This window comes from Dermacentor albipictus, chromosome 1, assembly GCF_038994185.2.
Source record: "Dermacentor albipictus isolate Rhodes 1998 colony chromosome 1, USDA_Dalb.pri_finalv2, whole genome shotgun sequence".
Lineage (NCBI taxonomy): Eukaryota > Metazoa > Arthropoda > Arachnida > Ixodida > Ixodidae > Dermacentor > Dermacentor albipictus.
Window position 1 is genome coordinate 515,346,432 of NC_091821.1, and position 19,985 is coordinate 515,366,416.

Consider the following 19,985-nt stretch of genomic DNA (forward strand, 5'->3'; position numbering starts at 1 on the left):
GCAGCGGCGAGAGTGAACGTAAGCTTCCTTGTTACAATTAAACAAACCTACTGTTTCTCGTCGTATAATGCGGGACTGGGTGCGACACGTATGTCAGATCACATCTAATAGATACAACTACCTTGCTCACAGCACCACAGGTGGAGGACATGAATGCCTCATAGCCAGAATTGCGTATAACGTTATGCACGTTCGGTTCGCAAATTACGAGGATGGGAAAACGGTGTTCGAACACAACGTGCGTAAAATGTGAAATTCTTGATTTACAGCCCTGGCATTCCACTGCGATAGAGATGCTTTCTTGACTTCATTGTGGAAGGGCAGCGAGGGGCAGGCCATAGTGCTATAAGATGCTTTCAAGCACTGGAGTCTGTGCGTACAGTACTTTCAATGCGCTACGAGCAGGCGCAGTGTCCATGTTTTTCAGTAGTAGACGCATGACATTCGTGAGTGATTTTAGCATAGCACTTACTTGTGAATCATTGTCTGGCATTTGGTCTATTGAAGCGACATTGGACTTTAAGTGGGGAGTCATGCGATATGGTTCTGGCATGTGGCATGTCTTCGGCAGTGCTGGGCACACCTTACCTAATGAAACGTGAACTGTATGGCTGATTTTTTCGCTTAAATTCCTACTCTTACTGGAGACAGATGGAACAGGAGGTGGCGTTGCCGGACGACACTTCTCTCTTGAACCGGAAGAGGAGTTCGTAGACATTCGTTTCCGGGAGCGGTGTCGCCTTATCGCAGTAGAAGCATATCTGTGTGATGATCCGTCTGTGACCATTTTTGTCAAGATTCTCTGCTCTTCCTCTCGGCGTGGACAGTCTTTTGAGGAGGCAGCGTGCGAGCCTTCATGAGTTGGGCACTTGAGCTACGTTGCACAGCAAGTGTCAAAGTCGTGCTGTTCGGAACATCGTGGGTATATCGTTGTATTTCGGCAGACAGCACTTACGTGTCCAATTCTTGGGCACCTTCTACACTGAAGTGGTATCTATCTGTACGAAAGGCTCTGCCGCGTGCCGAAAGTGGCCGACCTTTACATGTGATGGTAGAGAGTCGCCTTAAACCACGAGCCTTACAGAGGTCGAATTGCCAAGGCGCCGAGCTTGCAGTGACGCAAAACCATCTGTCTCAGGTTTGACTAAAATGGGCAGGTCGCTGTCGCTAATCGATGTGTCAATATCATAAAGAACACCATGCATGGTTTTGTTGTCCTGCCGAATGAGGTAATGGACATTGATGTTGCCTACGAGCTTTACTGCCCTCAACGCATTGATTGCGCTTCGGTTGTGGACATGAATAGCCAGTACGTTCTTTGGATTATTAATTCTGATCTCTTTGATTTCTCCTGGGACAAGAGTCTCCAGAGAAACGGAAATCGATTGTCTACTAACGCGGTTGAGATTGTCAGCAGGTGTGTCCGGCACAAAAAAAAAATTGTGTGCGCCGATGGCTTGGCTGTGGCATTACGGTTGACTCACTTGACGAAGACCGTCCGCTGATATTTCTTCTCTTGGCCTTCCGGTGTACCACTCTTTCGAAGCCTTCGCCATCTAAGGCGTCGTCGATTGAGCCGGAGTACAGCACAGTACCATCGCTGTCAGCTTGACTTGGAGGGCAATTTCTCTTCCTCGGGCCGGTTCCTGCCGAAGTATTCACGTCGCGTCGGCGTTCACCGTCTCCACTTCCATTGCCGTGGCAATGGGAGCGGCGTCTCCCAGTAAAACACGGGAAAAAGCCAAAAATACTGCAGCGCGAAAGAACAATGGTCTCTACAAGAATCACTTCGTCTTCATCAAACTCAAAGCTTACATACCGAACTATAGCAGCTCGGCAGATGTAGCAGACAGAATCCTATGTGGCAGCAACCACTTACACGCTAAGTCGTTCACCCAAGAGCTGACACTGCAGAACGCTTCTGGCACCATCTGCTACAGCGGCACCCAGGCTTGTCGCGGCAGACGGCAGAAGAAACTGCGCACCCTCTTATTTTTGCTGTACGCATTGCACACTAACCCTTTTGATGTTCTTTTCTTTCTCCTTTTTTGGACTGTGCGCATGACTTGATAAATGTAATCTTGCTGTTTAGTCTCAGTACAGGTATAGTCGCGTAATCGTTACAGGAAAAAATGCTTGAAAATAACCGACACTTTTTACAGTATGGTTACAGATTCAGCACGTGGACGATACAACGTGCAACGAAAGCACGTGAACAAAATGCGGAAGAAACTTATGGGACTTTACGTGCAAAAAGCATGCGATTTTATTATGAGCTACGCCATATACTAAATGACTCCAGAAATTTGGACCGCCTGGGGCTCTTTACCGTGCACTTAAATCTAAGTGCACGGGTGTTTTCGCATGTGGCCCCCATGGAAATGCGACCGCCATGGCCGGGATTCGATCCCGCCACCTAGTGCATAGCAGTCCAACACCATATTCACTAAGCTACCGCTTAACAAAATCACAGGGGGCAAGAAAAGCGACCAATGTAGGCTCTCTTCAGAAACAGGAACACTCACTTATAATGTGGGATTGCACCTCGCTCCCGTTCTCTCATCCCCCCGTCAGCAGCGAGACTGACTGAACAGCCTGGCTCATTTCCGCGGACGTCGCCCGACAGCTTGAACTGGTGGACTGGGCGGAGAAGGCCAAGCAGGCCCAAGGCCTTACTTGAGCCCAATCCCTGAGCCCACGTCCCCCTTTACCCTTCCCCCTTTCAATAAAGTTTTTCACCACCACCTAAGCTACCGTGGCGACTAAAATGCGGCACGTACGGAGAAGGACAAGATCTCCGGTGCCGAATTTGCTGAGCTGTGTACAGGTGGCGCGGCGGTGGGGAATCTCGCAAGCTATCCTAGCCCAGAGAAACGATGAGAGCATATATATTGAAAATGATTGCGAGGCGGCACGGCCTTTTTTGCCGGCTTTGCTGCTTAAGCGATTAGGTAAGGTGTACTTCAGAAGCAAACACGAAACACGACAACCACATGCCTACTTTTGCGATCAACACCGTCTGCTCGTGGTAATTATTGTGCTTCTCTTGTTTGAATGCGTAGCGTGTTAACTATGTTTCACCTTTGGAAGTATACAGGCTAGCTGCATGCTCCAGTTCCCGTTTGTGAATGATTGTGGCATGACGTACCGCTCCCCATTTTACAACTGCCAGCGAGGTCAAAACTGGGTTGCCGTTTACTGGTGTCCAGCATGCCGATGACGACGGCCGTCGTCAAACCGCCTCCTCATTCGCATCTTTAAGCATTGCCATAAGTGAAGGCAAAAGAAAATATGCACATTCTGCCGATACGTGGAATGTATGTGAAGCGAAGCTTTTGTGTTGAGGTTACTTTTACCTGTCTGCGCAAGACAGTTTAGTGTCATGTGAGATGGTGGATGTTCCTCTTCGCTTTGTAAAACAGTACACGTGAGTTAAACAAGCTGAAACACACAAGAAAATAAAATGCCGATCAATGCCGAATAGCACTCTTCACAATGTATTCAAGTTTTACCCTGTAAAAATTTTCACATCCTTAAAGGGAAGCTTGAAGGTTTTCCAAAAAAATGAGTGAACATGTGTACATAATGGTTTTCAACCCTCCGAATTCGAATATCGTATCGAAATTGAGCGAAAGAAAGCGCAAATATATTTTATTTCGACGAGAAGTGCAGCAGCGGACACGCCCAGCTCGCGCGTCTCGTTTCCGCCTGTGATTGGTCGGCCGCCCCGTGACGTCAACTCTAGTAACCGACCGCTGCCGGTACACATGAAGCGCGGTGCCAGGTAGTTTGGCGCTGTTTTTGTGAGACGGTAATGGAAAATTTAGAGACCGCGTTTTTCTGAGGAGTTCGGCGTTACTCCCTACATGTACGAGCCGATTGCGAAGAGCCAGCCTCTCGAAGAAGCAAACGATGCTGGTGCGAGCAGTGCTTTCGACGCGAACGAAAGCATAGTCTTGGGATCTCCTCGTGTTGGAAATGCTCTTTGGAGAGTATGTTTTTTTCAAAGCGATCTAGTGATCTCGCCGATCTTCCGCTGATCTAGTGAGCTTGTTTCCGGTCAAACAACTGTAGTGTTGTGTTCCTGCATGCCTCCTCGTGGAACGTAAGCGGGGATGCCATCGTCGGCATTTGTGCGCTGTCCAAAGCTGTCGGCAATCTACAAAGACGGTTTAAACGCGTGAAAAGCTTCCCGGTTCATGCAGTACGTGTAGTGACCTTCATCTGTTGACTGCCACGTTGACTACCAGTCACGTTGATTACCACTCACGTTGACTACCACGCACGTTGACTACCACTCTACATACACGCAGACGCACCAACAAAGGAATGCAGGGTCGATCGAAGCCGATTACGATGGACCCACGCAGAAACAAGCGCGGTCAGGCACGGTCGCGGACGCTGCGAAGGAACGTAACACTAGAGTTGACGTCACAACACTGCGGTTTCCGGTCTCCGCTCGCATCGTCAGCGTCAGCAGAAGCGCGCGGCATTCGACGGCGGGTGGAGCTACAGCGCAATTTCAACCGACGATTACGTCGCTCCTGACTAAAAAAAAAACAACCCAAATTTTACCTACATGGTTTATAAGGTTCCCGCATCCGTATATGAGCGTCTTATTGAATTAGACAGACTCTTCAGCTTCCCTTTAAGGCTCTTGTCGCACGGGTACCACCTCGAGGGTTAGGCCCTTACAAAAAAGTTACAGTGACGTTTCACATGGTGCACGCGCGTGATTTGCGAGCGTATGGTGGTTATAGCGCACATGACACTATCGTCTCTCGGTGCTCCTAGACCCCTGCATGACAAACACTGAAAAGGCCTGAGACAAACGCCGCCCATTTCACAAGCTGGCTTCGCGCGTAAGATTCATAGAGGACGACAATGGAGCTCTAAATATACGTGCGATGACAAAGGACGTAGTCGAACAACTATCCAATCATTCTGGCAGTCTTGGGCGCACAAAAATATCTAACCGAACAGACTGGTGGCCCGTACAAAAATGAGTTTTGATTAACCATTGATATATTGTTGGGGAATTGTTGAAACAACTGACTTCAACAAATTTTCAAGAGCAATTGAGTTCACTCAACCCTTGCACAACAATATTACCGTTGAGTGTTCTCAATAAACAATTTATTGGGTAATTTGTGTTGATTTTTCTTGTTGTTCTTTTGTTGTGTAGCAGTTGAGTCCAGTATACAATAATTAGGACTCGCATATGAAGACATTCCAAACATGTTTTGCGATGCGTTCCAACCTCATTCCTGTCACTTTGCGGCAGGTAGGTTCTTCTTTCGCCTCGCTTTCATTAATAGAAAATTATGTGTGACCGATGGGGTGGAATCGAACGTCGGCCGTCGAGCCCGGTACTCTAACCAATAGGCCACGAGCGCGCGCATACTCCTCTCATTCGAAAGCCAGTGAGCTCTGAAATGCTTGGCGTGTGCGCCGCGTGCCACTTCCTGGTGCTGTCGCTACAGCTGGCGCTTTGAAGCGCCAATCTCCGGGACCGCCCCACTTTCGTAGCCATTTTCGCTACGTAAAAACTGTAGCGTTAGACTAGATTCATGACCGCCCAAGTTCATAACGATTTATTTCTTCGCCGGTGTACAAATGCCATCGTCGTTTTAACATACACTAGATGACATAACCATTGGTACGATCCGAAATGAGCACGTTTTGGGGAGCAGAAGAATGCGAAACTCACTTGCCAACACGGTGACTACGCGCATGTGGAGTTCCCCAAAAGTAGACACGGCGGCAGCGCGGCCGGCGATATAAGACAGGTGCCGACAGGCGACGACGCTACCTTCGAGCATCGGACGCACTGTGGGAACCGTAGGATGCAAGCGCGCACACGCTTCAAACATACACGGGTGAGGTCTTCGAATTTCCTGCGACGTACCCTCTGTCCGTAAAGCAAATATAGTTTTTGTCCAATGTCCGTGGTACTAGAGATCAAAGAATGAAAGCGCTTTGAGATCGCAGCGCGCAGCCGCTATAACCATTGACTTCAAAGAGCTTCAGATTTAGCAACAGCCGCAACAGTATCACAGCTAATCGCTGTATCTGCGGCTGCTCCCGTTTCTCGCCTTGCAAGCAGCACGCGATTTATTTGAGCCTCGCCGAACGGTCGTACTCTCCCAAGCCTGCAGGTCTCGTATGTTCAGTTAAGAAAACCAAAGGGAAATGAAAGAAATACAGGTAACGGACTCTTATTGTACCTTACTTGTCACCTCGTCATCTGCAAAAAGGCTACAAACTATTTTAGAAGCTTTATTTTTGTAAATATAGCGAAACTAGTAGTAATTTTTATTTCTAGGTGGCGCGACAAACGTTAAGGTTGCGTTTGGTGTGTATGTGTGCGCGCAAACGGGCGCAACCGAGCTTCGTTTTGCGCACACTTTTGCAACAGTACACATGGTTACCGCTAGTTTCGTAGTCGCATTTTTTGGTCGTGGTATTTATTGTTTACGCTATAAATTAGGTAGTTCTTAATAATTTATGAAGGTTAGTTGATAAAAAATTATTGCTAATTATATAGTGGTTCTTAAGTGCCGTTATTTTGTGTTTGAAAGGTTTTTATAACTGAATACGATAGTGAAACCATGTGAAGCTGTGAACGGCTTTCGGACTCAGTTATTCGGTTGCAGTTGTGCGATGGTTCACGCCTCGTGCTTCTTGATGAAAGTATTTTCTTTTCGGACATCATGACACACATTTTAGTGGAATGCTTTAACGACGATAAGTGGGACGTTTATCCGGTGAAGTGGTTGGCTCACCCAACAACTAGTCTTCTACTGATGTGCGAGCCTGACGGTTTTGATGAGCTGCGCGGCAGAGGCCATGATGCCTGTTGGAGAGAAGGCACCCCGAAACAGTCGCAGCCGCACTTCTGAAGATAGGTAAGTAATCTCGTTTTCTTGGTCACGTAGCCTTCTTTTCTATTTTGACATTGACGAGCGTGACATGTTAAGCACACCGTTCACTTTCTTGAAGCAAACCGCATGCCCCGGAGCAAATGCGCGCGATACTAACTCTCGCTGCCGCCGTCACTTCGTTTGAAACAGAAACAATGGTAGGCGAAGAGGCAGCGGCGCCCCATGTGCGTAAAATTGCATTGCTTCATTTGTTCATGTCTAATAACGTTTCCTTCATTTGTATGAGAGAACTCAATTGGAACATAAGGATCGGCTTCTCTGCGCAGTGATAATTTTGTACAGTGGCCACGTCATTTTTCACGGGGGGCTCACGTATGCCGTCTAAGCGCTTGTTATCGCGTTCCGAAACGTGAGAGGCGCGCTGCCTTTCAAGGTATTTAGGCAGGCACTACGAGTTCAGGAGAACCGCGACAAATAATCGTGCAGCAGGTGTGCAGCTGTGCTACGCTTGTACCACACTCGTACCGGAAGGCAGTGTTGCACTTCACGCTTACGCATTTCGTAACTATGGCGGCCTCCGTGGCAATTTGGGGATCGAGGTCGTGGATACGATGCCTGCAGCGGCCGCATTCCAAAGGAGCGGAATGCAAAAACGCTCGTGCATTGTGCATTGTATGCACATAAAAATTTCCAGGAAGTCAAAATTAATACGGAGCCCCCAACTACGACGTGCCTCATAGTTAGATCGTTGGTTTGGCACGTGGAACATCAGAATTTTTTTTTTCCGTAGTGGCTCATCGTATACCATACGGTTAGTGTGATCACCTTTTGTGCCGTAGCGGTTAAGCGCGCCTCGATTTAGGTTGCGGCTAATGATGCGGCGCACCGCGAAATATATTTCGCCTCTCTGGGATTTTCGGAGAACGGCCAACCGATTAGTCACAGCTTCCGCGCGGTGACTGTACATGGATACACAGCGCAAATGAACAGAGGTGTGGTGACGTGGTCAAAGAACACAGGCGCCGACGGGCTCACCTTATTGTCTATCACCGCCAAAACTACCGCAGTAAGCATCTTTATCTAGCGTGGCGGTTTGCCGTTGAAGACGTACTGTACAATTTTAATAAGCGATAACCGAAACATGCCACCGTTCTCTGCTGCCTCTTTGAGTTGGACCGATCCGAATATGGGTTGTTTCCAGAAGCGAAAGGAGCGCCAATCGGCGCGTTGTCGCCTCGAGCTAAGCGTCGCACTCGAGTACCGTTTGCGCGGTGAAGAATGACGCGTGCATGAAGCTAGCTCACTGAACGGACGCTACCGCGCAACGCAAGAGAGTGTACGCGACGTTCTGCACACAAATCACGCGGGATGATCGGAGCCACGCCGGAGCGCGGCTAGCTTCAAAGAAGCGGTACATGTTCTCACTCGCACAGGCACGCTCACGCTCGCATCGCTCTCGGCGTATGTTTAGGTCATCCCTTCTACTGGACTTCTACCAAAAGATTCGATATCTGTTTGGTATGGGTTATGCACTGTCGCGTGGTCTTTGGTTCTGCGAGAGAGCCGGGAATATTTTCCGCACTGTGAAACATCGCTGTGCGTGTTTTAGCTAACATTTACCGTAGCAACCCATTCGTTCCTTTTCTCGATGGCACTCGTAAAGAGTCCCAAATTTTTACTTGTCAGTATAGTGTGTACTATTTCGTGCGTAGTTATGTGGAGTGCGTGGCAGATTCTTAATCCGCGCAATCTCATTTTCTGTCCACATTCCCTTCTCACAGGTTACGTATGCAGTAAATTCCCAGATGCTAAAGTGTTCTACGCCAAAAGCACCTTGGCGTCGTGCAAGAGACACCCATTGATATGTGGCTGATTCACTAGCAAGCTCGCATCAAGTGGGATTTTCAACTATTTTTTGTGTTACCCTGTGGTGTACCAGCTGCTGCATGGACGCTGTGAAGGCTTACTTTCGATTTGCTCTGGCGTTTAGTAGTAAAGGATGGGCTACCTTTTGAGGGGAGGCATTTACTTTTGTTTGTGAGAATGTTTACCAGCCTAACCAAGTGATACGTGGGTACTGTAAACAGCAGCACGAACAGAGGCGGACGAAATAGGTAGGAGCACACACGAGCGCAAGCTCTACTAAATGTTTGCTTTTGATGACAAAGGTATTAAACACACTGGTCAACTTGGCAAAGGTAAAAATCCGTGCGTGCGTGGCAGAAACAGCCACGTGCGACAAGAAAAAAATATGAAAAAGCCATCTCATGTAGAATAAACGTGCGGGAAAAACGAGAACTATCGGTCAAATCTATTGAAAAAGCGAAAGATTTGTCCGATAAGTGATACTACCCAACGGGAAATACTCATTTGAGAACAACTTTTTCCCACTAAGGGCAACAGATAACCAATTGGTTACGCAATTGTTTCGTTTGTGATCAATAAATATTGCTTCTGGAACTCCTCTGGTGTTGCGGTATAGAGCAGAAAGAACGATTCTTTCATCACAGAGACCAGAACACAAAAGGACTTACGGAAGCATTATTTATTGATCACGAAGAAATATTCATAAACAAGATTTCTGTGACCCTTAGTGGGAAAGAGTTGCTACAGTACTTCTCGTTACTATCGCTTACAGGAGAAACCTTTCAGTTTTCATGTTTTTGTTAGTTTTTGGCGCACATGTTTATTCTACAGGACGTATTTCGGTCCTTTTTTGTTGTGCCGGGCTGTGTATGCTGCGCATCCATGGCTTTTTCTTTGTGAAGTTGGCCAGTGTGTTTAAAATCTTCGTCTTTACGAATAAACTTCCACTTGAGTCAGCGTTCATGTGTGTTCCTACCTTAATTCATCCTTCTCGTCTCTGTTTGGGTGGTTGTGAAATATAAATGTACACCGAATTGGCGAAGTGTCCATAGAATTGATGCATGAAGTTATTGGCGCTGTTCATTTCAGGAAGAACGCTATAGGGTCTTATCTTCTCTTTGTTTTTGACACTGAGTACATTTTTCTAGTTCAATTTCAAGGAGTCCCCTCAGGAAGCCAATAAGAGTGATGGTAACTTCCTTTGTGTGTAAGATTTATGAATTTCATCCATTCAAGGCATGACATGGCACATGCCTGATTGTAGGTTGCAAGCATTCGTAGTAAGATCTGTTTTTCGGTTCTCATGACGCTTCTTTGTACTGCGCTGCATTCTCCAGGCACATGAACCTTTTTATGCTCTAAGTGCATGCGTTCTTTTTCTATGTGTTGGAGCAAAAATTGTAAACTTAAATATGCATATATAAAATTTTCCTTGTAATCTTTTTCAACATGGGTGCGCTGTAGCTCCCTCTGTCTTTCAGTTACTGCTTTGTCCCAATTTTTATGCAACCTTTATGTATTTTATGCAGCAAAATTTTGGTGCTATTTTAATAACATTTTATCTGCGAAATTAAGGTAATTGGTGTTTCGTATATGATGTATTTGCGTTTGTCACTGTCTCAGCAATCGGGCTGTCGAGTCATTGGAACCTTTTCTCATACTGTAAGACTATTTCTGGGGTGCTTGATACTGAAAGTGCAGGTGACCATTTATTTGGCTGTTTGGAATTGTGTTAGCCATGTGTTACTACCAATTTTCTGTGCTAAATAATTTTTTTCTCTTATCGTTCAAGGTATTAGCCTTTCCTTATCTCTTTATTGACTGAGGTAGCACTTAGTTGCTGGGTATAGGAAAAAAGGCCCCAAGAAGTGCTTTAATTAGCTTTGTGCAAGTCCAGAAATATTACCTGAAAATGAGCTCACTAAATTGAGGAAATGCCACTAACGAACTCCTCTGTACCCCTAATTAACATAATCAAATGGCGTACTGTTTGTTCTTGACTTGTACCAGGGAGATAAGCTGCTTTCATTACACAAAGCCTTTACAAGTTTATTTCTGAAGAAAGCAATCCTGGCTTGTCAGAAACACGATTCAGGTGTTCATCATGCCCGACAACTTTCTAAATGATGTCTCGTCAAATAATAGCTAAGTTGAGTGATGTTATTTTATAAAATAATTGGGCAACATGAAAATATATATATCTCGAAGACAAAGCTCAGGCAAGTCTACTTTGGTACTTCATTAAATTTTAATCACGGTAAAAGACGTGTGCTAAAGGTTGTATATATTTAGTGAAGTCATTCGTTTCAAGTTGGTTATTTTGCCTTCTCACAGTCAGCCGTAGCTCTTCCTGTGATGTGTTAGTGTGCGCAACATTTTAATGTAACATATTCAGATGTCTTTTGTGTATTCACATGCAAGCAGCTCCAAGTGTTCATGTGTTCAAAGTTGGTTGTTGCAAGAGTATGCTTAAGCCCTGTCTTTTGAGTCGCTTTGCCTTCTAGTCATAAACTTAAGTCGAAAGTGAAGAGCACAATGATCGTTTTGATTGGATTCATATGTATATGTTTTTTCAGATGTATTTACACTGCTAGAGTGCTGTAGGTACGAGCCTTTGTCTCCAGGTTCGGTGTAGTGGTGCCTTATGTACTGTAATAATGTTTCACGTGCACACATCTTTAGTGTAAATAAAGGTACTTCAAGTTGATCAGTCTCTCCTTTGATTTTGTTTGTGTTTGGGAAAGTTATGAGCAGGCACCGGGGCATGCAAGTGTGAACAGCGAACCAATTTCAATATATGAATAAAAATACACTAGCCCAACGAAACGTCAATCATATTTCAATGGCGACTTCTGAAATGTCAATGGCATCTCAACTGTGGCACGATATACTTTTCAATGCTGTGGCAATAATAACTCAACAACAGGTCAACAGAACTACCACAACGTTAGTTCAACGCAGTAACAATGGTAACTCAACAACCATTCAACAAAACGAACACAACGGGCCGTCTAAGCACAATGGACTTTCAATGGTAACTTAACAATTATTCAACATTGAGGTACCCAATGGTGTTTCAAATCGATTTCAGTAACCAATATTCAAGAGTGCTCAACACTCAACCCAACAATTCTCCAACATACTCTCAATAATTCCTCAATAAGAAACTCAACATTGACCAACAATATTTCAACGCCTTCTCAAGAATTTTTTTTGTACGGGGGGCTAGTGGGTATTGCAAGGTATTAGTGCTTAGCGCAAACGCCTCTCTTGTGTCACGCTTTCCTTTGTCCTGAAAATGTTAACAGAAATATCTAACAGGATAATTTCACAGGGATGGATATGAGACTCTCGTGTCGGATATTTCTGTGTGCCCAAGGCTACCAGAATGACTACATAGCTTTCAATTAAGTCTTTTATCATCACACGTCTATTTAGAGCTCCGTTGTCAGCCTCCATAAATTGTTGGAAGGCCCTAACGGGAAAAGTGTTACCAGTACGACAAGAAAAATCCCTTAAGGTTGTAAATATGTTTACAGTGCATGGCACATCGTATGTCACAAGCAACACATACAGCATAAATAATAATCACGCCATGTGCATATAACCGCGCTGAAACGGCACAGAGACACTTATAACAGTGGTAGTAATGACACTTTTCAGCAAGGAATGAAAGCTGAATCACACACTTGCTGAGCACCGGTTGCGCGCCAGCGCGTCCTCGGCGGTGGGAGACAACGTGACGGCGTGTACATGTATGACCGCTATCGATGCGCTCATTAGGGGCTACGTTCCATGCGAAATCACGCTATCGAAGGACAAGCACTTCCTGAACATTGCAACAAATAATCGTATTCAACATTTGCGCACCTTTAATGAAGCCAGTAGCTTTCTACAAACGTATAGCTATTCGCTTACATCGGTAAGATCACCGATGGCTTCTTGTGCAATATGTTTTAAAATTATTTGCGCAATATGCGCAAATAATTGTGCAATATGTTTAAAAATTATGCGGACCCTGGTGGCGCGCCACGGAGAGCGTCGTTCGTTCGGTCGCGGCATAGCGCGACGCAATGCTCGGCGAAACACTGCTGCAGGCGGCGGTGCTTCTTGTACGGCCGACCTGCCGCTTCTGAGGCACAGAGGCGCTGTATGACGAGACGCCCGGTGGCGCCCGGTAGCTGGCGGGACGTAAACGGCCAATGTTTCCAGCCACCTTGAGTGGCTATATGCCTATAAGACCTTCTAGAAAAAAAACATGAATTGAGTTTAATTAAAAGTAATGTTTCACCCACACACTTTTTTTATCGGCAGTCATGTGTCTAAAGTGTCGCGTGCTTATACTATCGTGTAGTTGTGACCTTAGAACGATAGGCATTATCTTGCGATACCGAGCAACCTGTCAACGCTGAACAATGGGCGTGATGGCGTGTTTCACGTTGGGGCGGCAACAGCGATGAGAACGGATGCAGTCGCAGCGGTGGCGATGAAGACGGTTGGGCGGCGACCTTGGAAAGCTGCGCGTTCCGGATTTCACTCGACCTACTCGCGGTCGGGTGGAATACCCCGCGGCCCTGGCGCATCTTCGTCAAAATTGCAGGCTGTCGCACACGCCACAGCGACGGTTGCTTAGTTCCGCCTTTACTCACGGCAACACACTGGGGAGTGGCAGGTTGTTTTGCGAGGGCAGCAATTTGCATGACATTCTAGGAATGGGTAGTGGTGCGTGCATGCCGGAGCGAAAATCACCGTGCAGTTCGCTTAGAGTGCTGCGCAAGATGTACAAGCAAAAAAAAAAAGTGGGCGACAGAACACAACGCAATTATGTCCTAACCGGAGCAGGCGTTCCTCTCATAGAATACACTATCTCTAGCTTAAAGCGGACTATTCATAAGGCAGCTGTCGCTAGAGTTGGCTTACGTTGTCACTTCTATAGGTGCCGACACCCAGTGGAGATCTGCCAAATTAAATTACGCTTCGAGAATGCCTACTTTGTTTACTAATCAAAAGCTTACTGCAATTTGTATGCCAAATAAAACTAGGAAATTTATTTCGCGTAGTTGTTTAGTACTTCGCTATCGCTATCAGTGCTCCGCCTTTCGAGTGAAACAGCATATTTTTTTTTAATTTTTAGCAAACTGCAGAGGCACTGAGTATTGATAACTGCTTTGAGTCTGAGCGCACGCGACGTGCTTTGAATTTACTGGACGAAGGAGGCTCATGATACATCTGCAGCAAAAAGTTACCTATGGTTACAAACAATGTTAGTATCCATAACGATTACAGCATTGCGTGTTCAAAAGGCTGCGTGCAGTAACCCTTTCGAAAAATGTTTGAAGGGAAGCTGAAGAGTCTGTCGAATTCAATAAGACGCTCATATACGAATGCGGGTACCTTATAAACCATGTAGGTAAAATTTGGTAATCGTCGGTTTAAAGGTAATCGTGAAATGTAGGTAATCGTCGGTTGAAACTGCCCTGTGGCTCCACCCCCCGTCGAATGCCGCGCGCTGCCGCTGACGCTGACGATGCGAGCGGAGACCGGAAACCGCCGCGTTGTGACGTCAACTCTAGTGTTTCGTTCCTTCGCAGCGTCCGCGACCGTGCCTGACCGCGCTTGTTTCTGCGTGCCTGCCATCGTAATCTGCTTCGATCGACCCTGCATTCCTTTGTTGGTGCGTCTGCGTGTATGTAGAGTGGTAGTCAACGTGCGTGGTAGTCAACGTGAGTGGTAATCAAGGTGACTGGTAGTCAACGTGGTAGTCAACAGATGAAGGTCACTACACGTACTGCATGAACCGGGAAGCTTTTCACGCGTTTAAACAGTCTTTGTAGATTGCCGACGATGGCATCCCCGCTTACGTTCCACGAGGAGGCATGCAGGAACACAACACTACAGTTGTTTGACCGGAAACAAGCTCACTAGATCAGCGGAAGATCGGCGAGATCACTAGATCGCTTTGAAAAAAACATACTCTCCAAAGAGCATTTCCAACACGAGGAGATCTCAAGACTTTGCTTTCGTTCGCGTCGAAAGCACTGCTCGCGCCAGCATCGTTTGCTTCTTCGAGAGGCTGGCTCTTCGCAATCGGCTCGTACATGTAGGGAGTAACGCCGAACTCCTCAGAAAAACGCGGTCTCTAAATTTTCCATTACCGTCTCAGAAAAACAGCGCCAAACTACCTGGCACCGCGCTTCATGTACCGGCAGCGGTCGGTTACTAGAGTCGACGTCACGGGGCACCCGACCAATCACAGGCGGAAAGGAGGCGCGCGAGCTGGGCGTGTCCGCTGCTGCACTTCTCGTCGAAATAAAATGTATTTGCGCTTTTTTTCGCTCAATTTCGATACGATATTCGAATTCGGGGGGTTGAAAACCATTATGTACTGATGTTCACTCATCTTTTTTTTTTGAAAACCTTTCAGCTTCCATTTAATGATCACAGCTGTGAATACGAAGCCTCCGAATGCAGAACTGAACTGAATTTTGGGGTGTTACCGGCTGAAACCACGGTTTGAATATGATTCACGCCATAGTGGGTGACTCCGGATTAATTTTGACCGCCAGGAGATCTTTACCGGGCCCCCAACGTACGTAAAACGAGCGTTTGTGCATTTCGCCCCTATCGGAAAGTGACCGCCGCGGCAGGGATTTGATCTCACGACCTCGTGCCTGTAGCAGCGCAACACCGTAGCTGCTAAGCCGTGTTCCGAGTGGTGCATCGCTGGCCTCATCAGGCGAGCTACCGAACTAGTGGGAAGAGCAGACTAGACGTTTTCTGCGCAATGTGGCCCAATGTCCTTCTCAGAGTGTCCACTTCTGCACAGGTCCTTCTCGGCGGAACGGCTTCCCGCGCTGCTGGGCGTGCACGTCGGTCTGTACTCGGTGAACGTGACGTACGCGGTCGAAGCCGGAAGCAACAGCAGCGCCGACATTCGCTTCAACGAAGAGTTTGCGTGGCCGAAGCCAACATCGCTGCGCAAGGAATACCACGAGGCGCTTGTCAAGGGCCTGCCTTTCCCCATCCTCACGGTGCTGGACTACTTGAGTCAGGTGAGCGCGTTCAGGATTGGCGCCTTGCGTCCTTCAACGCGCTACAGTGTGTTTCGCGGTCAACAACTCGACTTTGGTGAGAACGAGCGATTTCTACTAAATCGATCTGTGTCTATGCACCACTATACTAGCGATTGAGTCAGCGCAATTGCTCTGCTATCTCTAGTTTGAGATTTTCGATACGCGCCCTAAATAAGGGCGTCGCCGGTCCGCAGCGTCAACTGGTAGCGCACTGCCCCGTTGGCTATAGGTGGGCTGAGCCTAGTTCTTTGTGGGCTACTTGGCATGGGAGACACGGGTGGCGACGGCGCCTTCAAGTTTGCACACTATCTCGCCGTGGCTTCACCAATTTTTACGCTATCGGCGGCGCTTCAGTTAGCTTTATTCTTACTGCAGATCGTTGAATACAATGTATTAGAAAGAGAAAAATACTGAATTAGGCGAGTTTTGAGAACTTGCGTTGCAGCACCACGACACAATTACGACAAAGTACTTCAAAATTCAGAAAACACGCTGACCTAACGGCCCTCTAGTTGCGGCGCGTGATTCAAGGAATTCGAGCCCGGGCTTCATTTTTCTCTAATAGTAATCAACTTGTTACAGGACAATTAACGACAGCGTAGTTATGCAGGCATAATTCATTAGTCTGAACTGATTTGGTGCAGTGTCCTTCTAAGCAAAGCAGCTCCAATTTATTCGGCACGTGCCCCTTTCGCCCTCACTTTTTTCACACACCAAGTTATGTAGCGTTCTCGCAGCGCTTAAGAGGAAGCTTTAGCTCGGGCCCAACTCCGATGCGGCCTATTCAAATACATGTAAAACGCAAAAACGCTTTTCTCAGATAACCCCTATACCGATAATAATGAAATTTGTTGCATTTGAGAGAGAAAACTAAATTCTAATGACTGTTGAAAGCGGAAGTTTGATGTACGGCTTGAATTTTGTTGAACAAACTTTAAAGAATTCGCATGTTTGAAAAACGAAATAGACGCACGAAGTTTAAAAATTAATAGTTCTGCTTCAAGAACAAATATCTCGGTTCTGTAAACGGAATTTATTGTATCACTCAAGGGGGACAGTTTTGATAGGCGAATTTACATCTTACGTGAATTCGTTACGTTATATTACTGAATATATTTCGATTCAATTGTAACATATCAATATCGTCCGCTTCAGATGAACTATCAAATTCAATTGACAGAATTGTTATATCATGTTTTCTTGCTGAGTTAGAGTTGTAGACTTAATAGTTTCGTTTTCTAAAAATTACGATTTTGCTATTTGTTTATAAATATTGTCAACCTAAATAAAAGTTTTTATACCAACAGCTACTACATTCCAAGCTTGTCTTCTAAATGCAAGAAACCTCGTCAAATTTGGTGCAGTCGTTTCCGAGAAAAATGAATTCTCCTTTTAAGTATATTTGGAGAGGAGCACCCAAGCTAAAGCTTCCTCTTAAGTGCGAAGCTATTGCGAGGCTGTCAGTTCAATAAACATGCAATTTCAGAAATACTCGACATGCAGCATGAGTATGCGGTGCAGTTAAAACCGTGCCCATAAACTACCGCGAGTGGAAAAAATTTTGACCAAGCTAACCTCGCAAATTGCGTCGTGAATTGCTTCAGAAAAGCAGAGCAAAGCTACTGCGCTTTGCTGAACACGTAGCTGATTTTGCGTACGTATTGCAATCAGAGAAAGTAGCATAATTATTTTTCTGGTCATAGCGTGACAAGCGCAGACAGTACAGGCTGACCAGTAGCTAAGAACCTCGCATACATATTTGTGAATGTTTAAAATGTCACTCAGATCATGAACAAGTGACCTTGCACAACGAAGAGGACAGCGGAACGGACGAGTAGTTTTGTATGAGACAAGTTTTTACATAGGAAAGTTGCAGTGAGACAAAAACAATTATTTAAAAGTTAAAAAAAATATATAAGCATATCAAAGCGCCGAAACTCACTCAAAGATGATGTTACGACTTTTTCTATTCTCTGGAAAAGCATAAACGACGTTTATTGAACGATCCCGAATTCAGAGCACTGTATGGGCCGGGAACTACTACGACAGACACAGTTGATGAAGATGCAAGATTAGAAGACTCGCAAAGGTTTGAACCACCGTTCTTTCCGTTTCTTGCATGTCTTCTACGCTTAAGAGGAAGCTGTTAAAGTGTGTGTGAAAGACAGAAATGTTCTCGGTAGAAAAATGCTGAAACCATTTCAGTGGCATTGAAGAGGTAACCTTTATCGACTGTAAGAAGTGCGCAGAATAGTAATTTAGTGGCTCTAGTTGTTTGTAAATATTTTGAAAAATCTGTAACACTTCAGCACAAATCTACAAATTCGCAATTCCGCACCCACAACAGATACCCCAGGCATAAAAGTCAGTCTTGTATTTAAAATGCACAGGAGTGGTATGTAAAGTTACAGCTTATAGGGAAAACTTACACTGTCTATATGGTTGTGCGAAAGTCCAATTCATATCACACCCTCACACGTGACATATTTAAGAAAAATGCATAATAGATAATGTTTTTATCGCTTCAGAATCGCAGAGGTGTAGTTTACAGAATTGTGATATCGTTTTCATTGTTTGGATATACAGTTTCAAACCTGATTCTTTTGTACTTAGATTTAGGCGCACGTTAAAGAACTCCCAGTGGTCAAAATTTCCGGAGTCCGTCACTACGGCGTGCCTCGTAATCATATCGTTGTTTAGGCACGTTAAAGCCCATAATTTGGGCCTGCGTCTTTTTTTTTTTTCACTTGGTGATAGTCGATAAGTTTTGTGGATTATCTAAATAAATATTTCTTTTTGAGAGCAGCGCTTAACTTTTCATTTCAAGAAATAAAACTTGATTCGTCATCCTGGACCTGCGAAAGCGGATGTCAAGCGAAGCTGTTCAAAACCACCACTACAACTGCTGAAGGGGGCATGCAATGCTTTATTGCTCTAGAGTAATGGTAGCAATAGTAAGTTAGAGCAATGGTAGTAATGGTAATTATCGCAGCGCACCGCCGGTTGTCGTATCGCCGTTTTTTTTTGTTGGCGCTCTTCGTATTCACGCAGCTCTTTTGGACTGCTAACTATGCGTTGCATACCTCTAACAGGGAGAGGCCTTCGTCCTGTAGTGGACATAGAATAGACTGATGATGATGATGATGATGATGATGATGATGATGATGATGATGATCGGTACCAATAGAGGTGCTGCGCCAACATTGAAATCATTTGCTAAGCTGGTTCTTTTATATAGGAGAGGCTATAGTGACGTCACTACCCATGTCGAAAGCTACCGTCACCGCTGCAACTTCTGCAACAGTAATCTTTACCGGGAAACTTGTGCGAGAAGCGCTACGTGCTTTGCATTGTTATCAGGAGCGCCTTATCAACGATGTGGTCTGGATGGTTCTTTTGCGCTTGTTCTTTATCGAAATGAATGCTGCGCTCTATGCTGTATGCGTGAGACCAAAGAATATGCGCACTTTTCGCTTCAATCGCTGAAGGGGGAGGAGGAACAAACTTTTATGTAAACCAGCAGTATAGTTGGCTGGGTTTAGGCCTCCCACGTGGGGAAATCGAGGTCTTGCCTCTTCGCCGCCTCGAAGGCTTGTTGGGTAGCCCAGGGTTGGTCGTCGAGGTGGAAGCTGCGCAGGCCAGCGTGCCATCTCGACGAGAGGGTCTGTCACAGCATTAATTGTCGGGTATTGGAGTTTACATTGCCTTAGCATGTGGGGAAGGGATGCTGCCTGAGTCTTACAGATCTTGCAAGTGTTACTAGAGTAGATGTCTGAATAGATCCTGTGGTAACGTGTTAGTGAGGAGCTCGTGTTTGTCCAATAGGCGAAGGGTGGTTGGCTGTGCTCTGTTTAGCTTGTGATGAGGGAGAGGCAAGGTGAAGGTTTTCTTTTTTTTTTTTGAGAGGACGCGCCGCGAGAAATTGTGATCAACTAGAGGCTTACAGCTTCGCTTTAAAACCTAAATAAAGTGAGCGCAGTGGGTGCCGCGAAAAAAGATCGCACCTTTCCAATTATTTGAGGTGGCACCTTCTGAAGCCTCACAGAAATGTACGATAGTACCTGTATTGTGCCTTCATCCCACACTTGCGTTTTTTCTGCGTAAAAGGGCGGTGCAAGACAGCTGTGAGCAAAAGCTGCACTAAGTGACCCCATTGGTAGCA

The 19,985-nt window shown here is 45.8% G+C and overlaps 1 protein-coding gene across 6 annotated transcripts in view; it reads left to right on the forward strand.

The window, feature by feature from the left end:
* LOC135905979 (dual oxidase maturation factor 1-like) overlaps positions 1-19,985 on the forward strand; it is a 248,988-nt gene that overhangs the window by 200,697 nt on the left and 28,306 nt on the right. For all 6 annotated transcript variants that reach the window (XM_065437131.2, XM_065437128.2, XM_065437127.2 and 3 more), the window contains one exon: positions 15,577-15,802. In XM_065437131.2, the coding sequence (XP_065293203.1) occupies positions 15,577-15,802 (226 nt within the window). The remainder of the gene's footprint in view (positions 1-15,576; positions 15,803-19,985) is intronic.